This window comes from Vanessa cardui, chromosome 16 (assembly GCF_905220365.1).
Source record: "Vanessa cardui chromosome 16, ilVanCard2.1, whole genome shotgun sequence".
In the NCBI taxonomy this organism is placed as follows: domain Eukaryota; kingdom Metazoa; phylum Arthropoda; class Insecta; order Lepidoptera; family Nymphalidae; genus Vanessa; species Vanessa cardui.
This window is the reverse complement of record NC_061138.1, coordinates 10,162,077-10,177,034: the sequence shown is the minus strand read 5'-3', so window position 1 is coordinate 10,177,034 and position 14,958 is coordinate 10,162,077. Positions and strand designations below refer to the sequence as shown.

The 14,958-nt window shown below is 35.8% G+C and overlaps 2 protein-coding genes across 3 annotated transcripts; one reads left to right on the top strand and one right to left on the bottom strand.

Annotated features, from left to right (window-relative positions):
* Positions 1 to 34: 34 nt before the first annotated feature.
* On the bottom strand, positions 35 to 1,249 carry LOC124536257 (ankyrin repeat domain-containing protein 54). Its single transcript, XM_047112762.1, has one exon. It carries the CDS (start codon positions 1,096 to 1,098, stop codon positions 298 to 300), a length of 801 nt encoding a protein of 266 aa, XP_046968718.1. The 5' UTR covers positions 1,099 to 1,249; the 3' UTR covers positions 35 to 297.
* A 123-nt stretch (positions 1,250 to 1,372) lies between these two features.
* Positions 1,373 to 13,458, top strand: LOC124536254 (armadillo repeat-containing protein 8-like). 2 transcript variants are annotated; one of them, XR_006966868.1, is made up of 14 exons: positions 1,373 to 1,536; positions 1,623 to 1,836; positions 3,049 to 3,255; positions 4,135 to 4,378; positions 4,812 to 4,946; positions 5,199 to 5,301; positions 5,744 to 5,959; positions 6,810 to 6,881; positions 7,521 to 7,656; positions 7,806 to 7,897; positions 7,976 to 8,155; positions 8,453 to 8,599; positions 8,929 to 10,960; positions 11,328 to 13,458. XR_006966868.1 is itself a non-coding variant. In XM_047112760.1 (14 exons), exons 1-14 carry the CDS (start codon positions 1,513 to 1,515, stop codon positions 11,365 to 11,367), a joined length of 1,980 nt encoding a protein of 659 aa, XP_046968716.1. In that variant the 5' UTR covers positions 1,373 to 1,512; the 3' UTR covers positions 11,368 to 13,458. The 2 variants fall into 2 exon arrangements, 1 of the variants encoding a protein (XP_046968716.1); XM_047112760.1 differs by having other exon boundaries at positions 8,929 to 9,098.
* The last annotated feature ends 1,500 nt before the right edge of the window (positions 13,459 to 14,958 follow it).

The following is a 14,958-nucleotide window of genomic DNA, read 5'->3' as shown; positions in this document are numbered from 1 at the left end:
TTATTTATTTATAATAGTGTGCAAGTAAAAGAAATTTCAAAAGACAATAGTAAATTTATTACTACAAGACACTAGTTGTAACAATGGATATTTTCAATCAATAAGACAATTAGAGTACTCACAATAATAAGTTGAAAATGTCTTATTTTATATAATCATTAAATCTTACTCTAAATTAAGAAATCAAATTGATGACACCTGTAGCTTACAATTATTAATAAAACTATTTTATTATGAGCTCCTATATTTAGGCAGTTACATTTATTTGAACAGTCTTAATATCTTAAATCAATAGAATTATCTTAATTTCAAGGAGTCAAGACTGTCAAGTAGGTTTTGTACTTCAGAATCAACTTGTTCCCTTGTGCTAACATTTTCTAATCTTTCTCGTACAGATTCCAATTCACATGCATCTGCCTTTTGTATCTTCATGTATTTAAGCATCATTTCAACAACCAAGCAAATTTCACTGATAAGTTGTTTAGTCTCCTCAAAGTGGCCAGCACCACTAGGTCGCATTTGTATCAATTTCAACTTGCTCTGTGCCAACTGAATGGGATTACGACCATTCTTGTCATGAGAGCTAACATCTGTTCCTGCATCAAGCAATTCTATGACAACAGGGATGTGGTTTGTACACGCTGCAAGATGAAGAGGCGTGTTACCCAAAGTATCTTTAATATTCGGGTTAGCTCCGTGTCTAATTAACATTTTAACAACCTCTACATAACCACGACAAGCTGCCAAATGTAAAGGGCTTCTTTTGTGTTCATCAGAACAGTTTGGGTCAGCGCCTGATAAAAGCAGCTTTTCAACCAGATCGGTATTGTTTGTAGACGCTGCAAATCGTAATTTCTTGTTTCTCGAAGAACATATTGTACCCACATATCGATATTTCAATCTGCAATGCCTAGCTTTTGTTGAACATTTTATTTTGCCAATATGTTCATGAGGTTCGTCTAAAAATTCAATTGGCATTGGTTGTCCAGCTAAATTAATCGGTATTGCTCGTGGATTGAAATCTAACACACAGTACGAATGGTCGAAAACAGGATTGTCGCTACTCTCATTACCTGTGTCCACACCTGAATCAGCCATATTTATTACGTCTATTTAAATAAAGTATTTAGGACACATACCAGCCGTTACAGCGGTGCGGAAGACCACACAATTTCTTTAAGAAATAACAGTTTGAGGACAACAAAACTTTCTACAGATTGACAAATGTCAAATTATGTAAATTGTCATAATAATTCAAAGTGACCTACCACAGTCCACAGATTCCGAAAGAATCAAGTTAACCTATTTAGTAAAAGTCTTATTACGATTCTACACTGTGGTACAGTATTTTATTACATAAGGGACTATTAGCTATGATAAAATATGTTATCTATTGCCATGATATTGACAGCAGTTTCGCGGATCTGACAGCTACAGCGTATTCACCAATCGGTTTCGCAAAGTAATTTTGGTGATATTTTTAACAACACTTCGGCGTAGATATCACAAAATATGCAGCAGCTCACTATATTTATGGTATGAATATTTATATATTTTTTGTTATTTTATCAGAATATATTTAATAGTATTTAACTTTATAACCTATAATATTTTGCCGAAAGGATATTGAAAGTTCACGTTCCTACATCGACGAGCTCTACTCGCCGAATCAAGAGAAAATCATGGATGCATTGGTTACACTGAAGAATTCTGTGATAGGCAGCAACAGGCAAAAGAGTTCTGTAATCGAACAAGGGATAGTACCTAGATTATTGCAATTGATGACGGACGATTGCCTCGATCCGAACATAAGACTCGAAGCAACAATTACAATCGGTGAGGATATCTATTGACTTTTCTTATCTCCTATATTTTAAATTAGCCTTGATATCTCTAAAAGTTTGGCCTCAGCAAAATGTAATGACAAGCTGCCCTTTGCTATCAATGTCATATACTATTATAGTGAAACGATTTGAAGATCGTTATTTTAATCTAATAGAACTTAATCGAAGAAAATAACAAAGTATAATGTTTATTTTGAATATTTGATCATATATTCACAAAAATATATGCAATTATATTGTTTTTAATTTAGTAAATTTTTAAAGGCAAAAAATGTATTAGCTATTTAGTAAAAATTTACATAATGTTGACATAATATCCTTGTTGTATTCCACAAGGATGATTTAATTTCATAATTTAATTTGATAATAAAACTTTACATAGTTTTATTTTCAAATTAATAAACTCATATATAAAAAATAAGTATGTGCCGAGTACTAAATATGTGTTCACTTTAAAAAGCCGAAATGTTTTTTACTTTTATTTGATTTTTCTTTTTTATCCTCTGTAATTCTGTTTTACAAATGTGCTTATTTTGTGATACTATTTTAATTTACATTTGACACTTAACATTAGTGATGTAATCTTAGATAGTTTCAAAGCGTTGTTATTTTACAAGTATTATATGTATATGTTACCTAGTTTATTGGTTATTATATAATTATTATATTTCAAGCTATTTTGCCTTGATTAGAGTAATGTGTAATGTATTAAAAAAATACCTCCATATTGTAATCCAATAAACGTAGAATAATTAGTGGCTTCAACATGTTAAATTTACTAATATGTCTTCAAACTTAAGCAAGTACAGCTGAGTTTTCATATCCTCAATTTGCGTTTACCAGTTATCTCATGCTTTATAGTGAAAGAAAAATATAAAAAAAGGTACAGTTACAAATATGTAAATATTCAACCATGTCTTGTATGTATGTCCTATGTTAATGACAAGATGATAGGTATGTCTAGTTGTGTTATGTACATACTTTGCTATTATTATTTTATTATTAAGTTTTATTTCTGTTACCATGTATATTTTTAAATTTCCATGTTAATTTAGCCCTCCAAATATGTTTTTAACTCAATTAGTCGTAAATAGGAATGTTAATGTTATGTTCCTTATTCCAATAAATTTCTTTTTTAATTAACTTATATGATACTTTTTTATATTTCTATAACTTTGATATTAAAAATGTTGTTTCCATTTAGGTTCTTTAGCAAAAGGCACACCAGAGAATGTAGCATCATTGGTCGACCAAGGCACAACCATAGTACTTGTAGAGTTATTAAAGGTAGTGCCAACCGGTACAAGATTAGCTGAAGCTTGTCTATGTGCTTTAAGGAGTATCTTTCAGCAACCTCCAGCACCCATAACAGCATTGCCTGCTGATATGAGACTTTTGACCAGATTAACACGTAAGCATTTTATTTTATATTATTTTTATTAGGACAACCAATAGAAGATACAATATCACATGAAAATATAAATATTGGACAACATCACGTACATTACTATGATTCCAATGTAAGTAGCTGAAGCACTTGTGTTATGGAAGATCAGAAGTAATGAAGGTACCACAAACACCCAGACCCAAGACGACATAGAAACTAATAAACCTTCTACATCGACTCGTCCGGGAATCGAACCCGGGACCTCAGAGTGGCGTACCCTTGAAAACTGGTGTACACACCACTTGACCATGGAGGTCGTCAAAATAAATTACATTTCAAAATTATCAAAGTTAAAGTTCTACTATTTACTAGACTATCTGAGTTTCAATGTGCATAATATTGAAAATATAAATTAAACATTATTTAAACTAAAATTAAATAATAGAAAATAAAAACATAACAATTAAAATTAAAATTGAGCACAAATGAAATTCTTTACTTTTTGATTGAATACAGGGCGACTATCATGACATATGTCTTAATCATTTACATTCATACTGATCGTGATGTATAACAATGATAATCTCGATGTAATGGAATTCCTACCTAGTTGCGTTTTCCAAAATCTGGTATAAAAGAAATGGCTCATATTAAGCATTATATTTCTTATGGATTTGTACTGTTGTTTGGTGATTTGGCATACTGAGTTGAATTATTATTGAGCATATTACATAAATCTCATTTATTTTTATTATTCACTATTTCTCAATTAGATTTCAATTTACTTCAATGTCAAATAATCACAGTCTATTATTTTAATGCATTTAATACTTTACAACATGCATTCTATTATAAATCGAAGGTGAAGGCGAATAATAATATGGTGAATGTGTTTTGATGCAGAAATAGCACGTGAAGGTTCACCGACTGCACGAGCTTGTGTAGTTCGCATTCTGTCTATATGGTGCAGTGGCCCCGTGGAACAGGAAGCACTTTGTGCTGCCGGCGCATGCGCAGCTGTCGCAGCCCTGCTGGCCAGCAGAGGCTTCTCATCACCACCATTAGCAAGAGCACTCCCTGCGCTCGACTTGTTAGCAGCTATGTGCTTTGAAAATGCTAATGTTTCGCAAGTTGCTCTCAATACTAGGTAAGTTGATGTTCATTGTGGCGTTTAATTGATTTTTTTAAAATAGTGTAGTCTATATTACTCATCTATATAAAGGAGATTTTATATAGCGTAAGTTTTATTCGAAAAGATAACAGCACAGTTTATTATAACTGGAATATTTAAACTCTTCTTAATCCCCTTTATTACTGGTAATGCTGAGTTTAATTAACTATATGTAAAAATTAAATGGAATTGTTATTATGTGTAATATCACAAATATATTGTAAATTTTATTATTATATAATTTTATTTTTTATTTATGATCTGAAAAATATATATTGCTGAAACTCTGTTATATGTATTATTATATGTAGTAATATAATTTTTTATTTAAGGTGCAGATCTATATCAAGTAACATAAATAATTAGTTTCTTTATGATAAAGCTGTAATCCTCATTATCCATGTTTTAGGTTTGGAGATAAAACAATCCCAGAATTGCTCACAACTCTCGTGTCCAGAGATAAACCACTGGCAATTGCTATGGGTGCTGCAAGATGTCTAACTTTCATACATAGAGCTGGAGCTTTGACGGCTGATGATACCAGGTATTTATACTGTGACTATAATATTTATATATACCTGTCATAATATTTAATAATTTGAAGCTGATCTTTAATTCATTTTATAGTAGTATAGTTTCATCATATTATGGATATTGAATAACTTTAACTAATGTACTTAATTCGTCTTTTCTATTTGTGTGTATTTATAATTTAGTTTTATTTCAAGAGGAATGTATACAAGTAGTTTTTAAAGAAGTAAATGCAACATTTTGAAATAAAAATATTATGTTACAGGGTTGTCTTTGGAGCTTTACCATGTCTCGCTCGGCTTTGTACGAAAGATATGCCAGAAGATATTCGAGCAACAGCAGCTGAAACGCTAGCATACTTAGCAGAAGTACGTATAATTTATATTACATACAAAATGCATTTATTTTATCTTTGCCTCTGGAAATTTGCAATTTTTGTGCAATTACTTAGTATCGAAAAGTTAGACAAAAAAAAATTTGTCTTAAATTTTCGCGATTATTACACATTTAAATAAAACTAGTTATAACGGATTTTAATCGCGTATGTTAAGTCTACCCGTGACCACGAACGCTGTAAAGTGCTCGAAACGTCGGGATGTCCAAAATAATTAATATACGCGATTAAAATCCGTTATAACTAGTTTTATTTAAAAAAAAAAATTATAAGACGAATATCTTAATTTATAAAATCTGGTAAATCCTTTTTCACTTAGAGGCAATAATATTCTTTTTAAAAAAAATTTTTTTTTTTTATGTATATTTTACATATGGTAATAAATTAATTAATTTTATACAAATGATCTTTATAAGGTGGACACATCCCTACAAAGACTAGCGGCGATATCCAACCACCTGATGAGTTCGCTGGCGGACATCGTGAACTGCCCGTCCGCGGCCGCCAAGCAGGGCGCCTTCAAGTGCTTCGCGTCGCTCGGCGCCAACGACGAGGACATCCGCAAGCGCATCATCGAGACGCACGGCCTCATGGTGCACGTCGTCAACGGCATGAACAACCCGGAGCCCTCGGTAAGTGTCCGCTACCCACTCTACATCCTATGCGATACGTGATCAAAGGCAGAGAGATCGGCACGCTGTATAGTACGACACAACTTAGATGTAGTATCAGCATCGGTAATTCGTAAAACCGATATCATCCGAATTGATTACCACGGCCTCATGGTGCACGTCGTCAACGGCATGAACAACCCGGAGCCCTCGGTGAGTGCCCACTACTCACTCTACATCCGATGGGATACGTGATCAAAGGCAGAGAGATCGGCACACTGTATAGTACGACACAACTTAGACGTAGCATCGGCTAAATTCGTAAAACCGATCACATCCGAATTGATTACGCTATCCCAAATTATCAATATTTATTTCTGATGCGAATATGATCTTTACACCAACGTAATAACTTTTAATATCATATGACCTAATCAATTCGTCATTTTGGCACGTCGATTTACATGCACTTGTTTTCTTGTGTTGAACTAATGCGGGAATCTATAGCGACTAATAGCGTCGAATGACGCGATAGGGAGCTATTTCTATTGGTCGTGTAAATCGACAGTGATCGGTTTTATTTTCTTTTCTATACTAAACTTTTGGTACTATACTTTCGAGGCATAAAAGCATCTTCCTGACATGACTTGTTTTATTTATATATTTCCATAATCATGAAAGACAAGATTTATATTTTGTTGCTGATTGAGTATATGAAGATTATTGTTCTAATAATTTGGTTTTTGTTACACATTTCTTTAAATAAATATTTGTTATGCAGAAACAATTTAAAAGAGGACATTTTAAAATATTTCATGGTGGTAACAATTTAAATTATAATAATATTTATAATATGATTTTATTTTTTCAGGTGCGATTAGCAGCTGTGAGATGCCTGCATTCGCTCTCAAGGTCAGTTCAACAGTTACGGACGACATTTCAGGTAAATGAACAGAATAAACTCATTAATTAAATTGGGCTCGCCGCCAACGTTTCCAATCGTGTCTTTATAATAAGATGTAACCAAGGTTACAATAGATATCTTAAATAATTTAATGTTCTTTGGGGTTCACATAAGAACACAGAGATAATGTTTATTTAATACTTGTTGTGACTCGCGGCTGTGTTCACATTTTGAGTATAAAAATATGTCTTTCCTTAAAGTTCAAGCTTCCATGGCAAATTTTCTATAATATGTTTTAGTGGTTTGGCTGTGAAGTAATTATAATATTAATTAAGATGAAAACACATAAGTAATTATAAGTAGGATATAAGTATGTCTATGTTATGCCTATTGGCGTAGTAAATATTAATAAAACTGCGAAATCATTTTATTTTGTTTTTATAAACATATATTTCACGTGATTGAAAATTTAGTGCTAATAGCTCTGTACGTTTTGTGTACCACAAACAGTTTTTGTTTAATAGAAATTTAAGTACATTCCAAAATTCCGAAATCAGCAGGCATTTTTCACTAATCCATAATGAATGTCAATTCAATGTCAAGGATGTTAATATGTTTTCATTATTACTTTGATTTGAGGCTTAAGTAACATTTAATTTGGAATTTCGTCTATTCTAGGATCATTCGGTCTGGAGACCGTTAATGCAACTCCTGAATGACTCACCTGGAACAGAACTTCTAACAGTGGGGTCATCAACTCTATGCAACCTGCTATTGGAGTTCTCTCCAGCAAAAGAGCCCATGTTAGACCAAGGTTTGATTTGTATTGTGTTGCATGTAGGATTTTTTTATTTTGTCATCATTATTATTTTTGTGGAATTCAATATTTATTTTAAAGCAATAACTTTAATTAGCGTGTTTTATTTTATATTGTATAACCTTTGGTTTGATTTTGATTTTCAGGTGCCGTGGAAATGTTGTGTAACTTGACAAAGAGGCCAGAGGCAGCTTTGAGGTTAAATGGAATTTGGGCACTTATGAATATGGCTTTCCAGGTAAAATATTAATAATTTATCAAAGAATGTTTGGTTTTGGTTTTTTGTATGTGGCTTAAATGTTTTAATATGAAACAGGCTGAACAGAAGGTAAAGCAGCGCATCCTGTGCTGCCTGGGCACGGAGCAGATGTTCCGCTTGCTGGGCGATGGAGACACGCGCGTCATCATGAAGACGCTAGGGCTGCTGCGGAACTTGCTCTCCACGAGACATCACATCGACGCCATCATGGCGGAGTACTCCTCGCAGGTCATGCAGGTCGGTCGCTGAAGATGACGTTTTTTGGACCCTATGGTGGTAAGTGGTCATCCTTGCCGATAGACATTGACAAGACTTATACTTTATAACAGACTGTCTCTTACTTTGTAAAAGTATTGCTAACATGTAAATTCTCCTTTGAGTGTACAATATTACAGTTGTTTAAGTAATTTGTAAGTTTGAATATGTACTTAATACTACTAATAGTACATTTATTATTTATATTTAGATCTGAAAATTACTGAAGTTTAATAACTAATAGCTGTTAAAATAATAACGATATGAATTTGTCTACAGGCAGTCATAGTAGTGCTAGAAGGTTCCTATCCAGCTGAGGTGAAAGAGCAAGCGCTGTGCATTTTGGGGAATATCGGCGATGGAGAAAAGGCAAAAGATCTTATAATGGCTAACGAGGACGTGTTGAGGAAACTTGTAGATTATTTAGTAAGTAATATGATTACTAACACTAACAATGTATAAATTTATCTGAAGTTATTCATCATTAGTTTAATAGCAGATTTTAAAACCAAAAGTGCAGGCCGTAGCTTAGCTAAATGCACATTTATGGTTAAATTTACATAGAACATCTATGTATATTTGCAGTACGTAGAAATTCTGGAAATTAAATCCTAATTCAATTATTTTTATCTCATGAATATTTTTTGAACTATGTGGTAAAGTACATATAATAATCGTTGGATAAGTTGGTTACATGAGATCCATTAGGAGTGCATGGGCCTAGAACCCTTAATATTTGGTTTTAACTTTCACAGGCACATCCCGAGAGCAAGCTGCAGGAAGCGGCGCTATTCGTGGCCGGTAACTTAGTGTGGCGCGGAGAGGCCGGCGCCGCCGCGCGCCAGGCGCGCCTCGCGGACCTCGGCGTGCTGCGCGCGCTCAAGCTGCTGCGCGCGCGGCACGACGCGCACCACCTGCACGAGAAGTGAGTATTGGGCACGACGCGCACCACCTGCACGAGAAGTGAGTATTGGGCACGACGCGCACCACCTGCACGAGAAGTGAGTATTGGGCACGACGCGCACCACCTGCACGAGAAGTGAGTATTGGGCACGACGCGCACCACCTGCACGAGAAGTGAGTATTGGGCACGACGCGCACCACCTGCACGAGAAGTGAGTATTGGGCACGACGCGCACCACCTGCACGAGAAGTGAGTATTGGGCACGACGCGCACCACCTGCACGAGAAGTGAGTATTGGGCACGACGCGCACCACCTGCACGAGAAGTGAGTATTGGGCACGACGCGCACCACCTGCACGAGAAGTGAGTATTGGGCACGACGCGCACCACCTGCACGAGAAGTGAGTATTGGGCACGACGCGCACCACCTGCACGAGAAGTGAGTATTGGGCACGACGCGCACCACCTGCACGAGAAGTGAGTATTGGGCACGACGCGCACCACCTGCACGAGAAGTGAGTATTGGGCACGACGCGCACCACCTGCACGAGAAGTGAGTATTGGGCACGACGCGCACCACCTGCACGAGAAGTGAGTATTGGGCACGACGCGCACCACCTGCACGAGAAGTGAGTATTGGGCACGACGCGCACCACCTGCACGAGAAGTGAGTATTGGGCACGACGCGCACCACCTGCACGAGAAGTGAGTATTGGGCACGACGCGCACCACCTGCACGAGAAGTGAGTATTGGGCACGACGCGCACCACCTGCACGAGAAGTGAGTATTGGGCACGACGCGCACCACCTGCACGAGAAGTGAGTATTGGGCACGACGCGCACCACCTGCACGAGAAGTGAGTATTGGGCACGACGCGCACCACCTGCACGAGAAGTGAGTATTGGGCACGACGCGCACCACCTGCACGAGAAGTGAGTATTGGGCACGACGCGCACCACCTGCACGAGAAGTGAGTATTGGGCACGACGCGCACCACCTGCACGAGAAGTGAGTATTGGGCACGACGCGCACCACCTGCACGAGAAGTGAGTATTGGGCACGACGCGCACCACCTGCACGAGAAGTGAGTATTGGGCACGACGCGCACCACCTGCACGAGAAGTGAGTATTGGGCACGACGCGCACCACCTGCACGAGAAGTGAGTATTGGGCACGACGCGCACCACCTGCACGAGAAGTGAGTATTGGGCACGACGCGCACCACCTGCACGAGAAGTGAGTATTGGGCACGACGCGCACCACCTGCACGAGAAGTGAGTATTGGGCACGACGCGCACCACCTGCACGAGAAGTGAGTATTGGGCACGACGCGCACCACCTGCACGAGAAGTGAGTATTGGGCACGACGCGCACCACCTGCACGAGAAGTGAGTATTGGGCACGACGCGCACCACCTGCACGAGAAGTGAGTATTGTGCACGACGCGCACCACCTGCACGAGAAGTGAGTATTGTGCACGACGCGCACCACCTGCACGAGAAGTGAGTATTGTGCACGACGCGCACCACCTGCACGCGAAGTGAGTATTGTGCACGACGCGCACCACCTGCACGAGAAGTGAGTATTGTGCACGACGCGCACCACCTGCACGAGAAGTGAGTATTGTGCACGACGCGCACCACCTGCACGAGAAGTGAGTATTGGGCACGACGCGCACCACCTGCACGAGAAGTGAGTATTGGGCACGACGCGCACCACCTGCACGAGAAGTGAGTATTGTGCACGACGCGCACCACCTGCACGAGAAGTGAGTATTGGGCACGACGCGCACCACCTGCACGAGAAGTGAGTATTGTGCACGACGCGCACCACCTGCACGAGAAGTGAGTATTGGGCACGACGCGCACCACCTGCACGAGAAGTGAGTATTGTGCGCGCCTCGCGGGCCTCGGCGTGCTGGCATACATCACCGACTTGTTGGCGGGCTAGTTTACTGCGTGTCTAAAAGAGAGAGCAATGGCGAGTTTAGCCCGACACTTGTGAGTCTTTATTACATTTTTTAAACTAAGCTAAACATGTATATTCTCAACTGCGAGTATTATTTCTTGTGGTAGGCCATTATTATTTTATAATTCGTACCGAATGTTTTTTCTTTTATTATTGATCATATCGGTGTTATATTACATAAAAATATAAATTACATGTAAAACATTTGTCTAGTTTACTGCTTTAATTTGCTTGGATATTATTCTCCTTAAAATGTTTTAAACTGTTTTTTTTTTCCGCAGAGTGAAAACAGCCCTCGCACAGTTCAACGACTTCACATAGAGTGACGAAAATCAAAATGAATAATTTGTAAAAGAGACTGCTTTCCAAGCAACGTTGTTGAATTAGTCCTGGGATAGTGAGTTATCGAGTCATAACAGTTAACTAATGGGTAATCTATATAATGACGCTAAGTATTTTATTGTATATAGCTAAGTTGCTGTTATCTCAAACGTGGGAAGTTATTAAAGTTATTTATTTTAGTTTATCGTGTTAACGAGTCATTTGTCATTCTTTCTTGTATTTTTATTGAAGTCTGATTTCATATAAATAATATGAAATCCTACAGACTTTGTTAAATACTGTTGCTTGCTTCCGTTTTCGCCAATTTAACACGTCATTCTTTTGTTTATTTACGTTCTATTTACTAAATAATCATGAAATACACATTGTAAATTCCATTTATATATTATTGACATAAAAGATGTATTCTTGTATTTATAATAATAATGTCATCGTAAAAAGTTTTAATTAACGTTAAGGGGTGCCTAGCCTCGACATCATCATGAAGCTAGCTAAATGTAGTTTGACTACGATAGTATAAATTTATAGATATTTTTTTGGCTTATTGACAATATATAATAAAATTAAGTACGGTACAGGAACGAAGTGATAATGAATGTAGGTGATCGTAGCTTTTGATAAAATATGGAGGGCTATGTATGTTGGCTGCAGACTGATGACGGTTGTACGGACACATAAATTGAATTATGATTTTATTAATTTCGAATAATCGCGATGATGAACAGTACATAATATGAATAAAATATTGTCTATGGTCAAACTAGTTTATATAATCGACATGTTTTATAATACTTAGCTTTTGATGACAGTATAGAATCTCAAATCATTTATAATATGCTTTATGAAGTACATAATTTGTAAGCTTATACAGATAATTAAGAATTAAATTTTCATATGAATGTGTTATCATAACGTTCTGTATTTTTATAAAATGGGATTAAATACATTATGACAACCTAAAAGCGTTTGGAGTGTAGAGGTGAGGAGTATCTTTGCTTATACAAAGTGACCCTAAAAATGTATGAAATGTGGATGGCGCTGATGAAGCGAGGCGGTTAAACTTTTAGAAAGCTAATGTTTTGCATTCAACAATGGACATAAAAAAAACTGGACCTGACTCTGTTAATTAAATAAATAAATCCATGTAATTACAGAAGTACCAATTCATCGAACTTTTATTATATTGATATATTTCAATAAACGTGTCTTTTTCAGAAGGCCTATGTGAATACTTCTTAACTCTACACTCCATAGAAAAAAAGTTAGAATTCGTAATTGATACATTTATTAAAAATTCTTGTTGGTTATTATCATAGAAGTATACCCGTTTGATAATAAACGGATAGTTTAAAAATACATATATTTTAAACATAAAAATACTCATTGGTGTTCAGAATGTGTAATATCCGTCTTTGTGTTAACTGTTACGCTGTTTTAGTATAAAAGGTGATATGTACGCATCTTTTAGAAAGGGGTGGCCTAAAAACGATAATGGCCAGGGATATTGAAATGTATGATACTTAAATGATGATTAAATTCGAACAAAATATTATGTTAATTTTGAGTTGGAAATCTTTATAAAAGACAAAACTCAAGTTAACATATCATGTAATCTCTGACATTTATTTGAAAATACTTTTTCTTAAGTATAAATGTATCCTTGTATTTGAAAAATGTAGAGAATATTACAAATCATTTCCAAAATTAATTATATACTCTTATAAGTAACAATCATATTTTACTACAATTAAAAATGTTACTTAAAGTTTATGAAACAAATTAGCCAAATTTAAAAAAAAATCTTAATAATTGTACGCAAAAATTAGGAGATATAACTCCTTAGCTTGTTGTTAATAATTTGTAATTACTTTCGGGTAAAGTAGATAGAAATGAAAATAAACAATTTAATAGGATTATTGACAATTTACGTTACAATCATGTAATCTTTCTACTGTAATATCTATTATTGATATCCTTTTATTTCGCGCCTAATTAATGTTCTTCACTCTAACTATCAAATGATTTTATTTATACCAGTTAAGTTTGTTAAATATGAACGGATAAAGCAAATGTTTGATTGTTTTATTTTTTCCTTTCCTAATTTTATAGCAAATACCACTTGTATATCCGCCAAATATAATATACCTAATATGTTGGTTAGTTTTAAAGCTGAAAATCTCGAGATTCTGTTTTCCAATTCCGGGTCTTGCAAAAAAAGGAAACGTAATTCCCAGTTGTATCCCGAACTTTGAAAACATGTGGGTAATGTTTAAACTCCCGAGCTTCGAACAGTACGTTTGTTCTGCGCCCTAATTTGGCGTGTTCGTGAGGGAATCGAGCGTGCATCTGTATTTGCTTACACACTTGTATTCGGTATGGCTACTCACCTTTGATGTACCTCTTGGTCGAAATCGGGGAGGCCGACGGTATATCGCATTGGAAAGCAGAGTTTTTAAAGGACAATACAGTAATTGCGAGAAATATAACAATTTTCTTATATTTTCATTATAATTAAAGATGATTATATTGATTGACCATTACTATAGAAAACTAGTACAATGTCCAGTTGTTGCACAGCAGATATTGCAGAACTTGTGTGGTATATAATATGAAGTTATAATATTTAAAATTATAATTTCCAGGCACACTCAGGATAAAGAGGCGAAAAAAAAAATTATTCTTGATCGTATTCTATAATGTCATAATATTATTAAGTAGGCTAAACAAATTGGCACTATAATTATAATATAAAGAAAACTATTGATACAATTACTAAATGTTGATTTATAACTACATAATAATTTGAATAGGACTTTGCTTTTATGAGACCTCAAAACTTTACGATGGAAAGACTGCAGCGAGAGGCTTGGCATTTTTTTAAATTTAATGTTTGGTGGGATCTCATTTATTTTTTGTAAGCGTATTTCTTTTTTTTTTTAAGGAGACCTCATAATTTCTTGGACTACAGCTATTGCTTTGCTTAGAATCCATTCTCTATCTCTATCTCTTTTGTTTCCTCTCTAAGGCTTTATTACTTCTATGGTAGACAAGTCTGGGCGATATATGCTTCGGAGTCGATTATATTCAGCCATTGCTGTCTCCTGAGCCCGAGCGGAGCATACAATATTTATCGCTATACAATGGAGCTTTAAAATTTAAAGAATTATGAACTTTATGAATTATGTATTAATTTGTATTTATTATAGTCTATGTATTACATTTATTTTATTATTTTCTATTCTATGTATGAATTCATCCAATTGAATACTTAAATAATGAACAAAGTTAACAATGCAGTCAAAATCCATACACAATGTTCCTGCCAAACCGCAAATATAAAATTGTTTTCTATGGTATATTATTTTTTAATGTTTTTATAATTGTTCCTTTATATGTGGCTAATGATCTATGTTGATGCAAAATTTGAAGTTTCTAAGTCTGCTAGAAGTACCTTAGATTTTTGATGATCGGTCAGTGAGTCAGTGACAAAATCGTGTAACTTTGATCGATCGTAAATCCTAAACTTTTAATTCAATTGGCATGTAATTGCGAACTTAAGCTTGTTCTAAT

Excerpts from the sequence above, each read along its gene's own strand:
- LOC124536257 (XM_047112762.1), bottom strand. The coding sequence starts at position 1,098 with ATGGCTGATTCAGGTGTGGACACAGGTAATGAGAGTAGCGACAATCCT.
- LOC124536254 (XM_047112760.1), top strand. The coding sequence starts at position 1,513 with ATGCAGCAGCTCACTATATTTATG. Across the intron at positions 3,256-4,134 it reads ACTTTTGACCAGATTAACAC|AAATAGCACGTGAAGGTTCA; the intron begins GTAAGCATTTTA and ends GTTTTGATGCAG. Across the intron at positions 4,947-5,198 it reads TTGACGGCTGATGATACCAG|GGTTGTCTTTGGAGCTTTAC; the intron begins GTATTTATACTG and ends ATTATGTTACAG.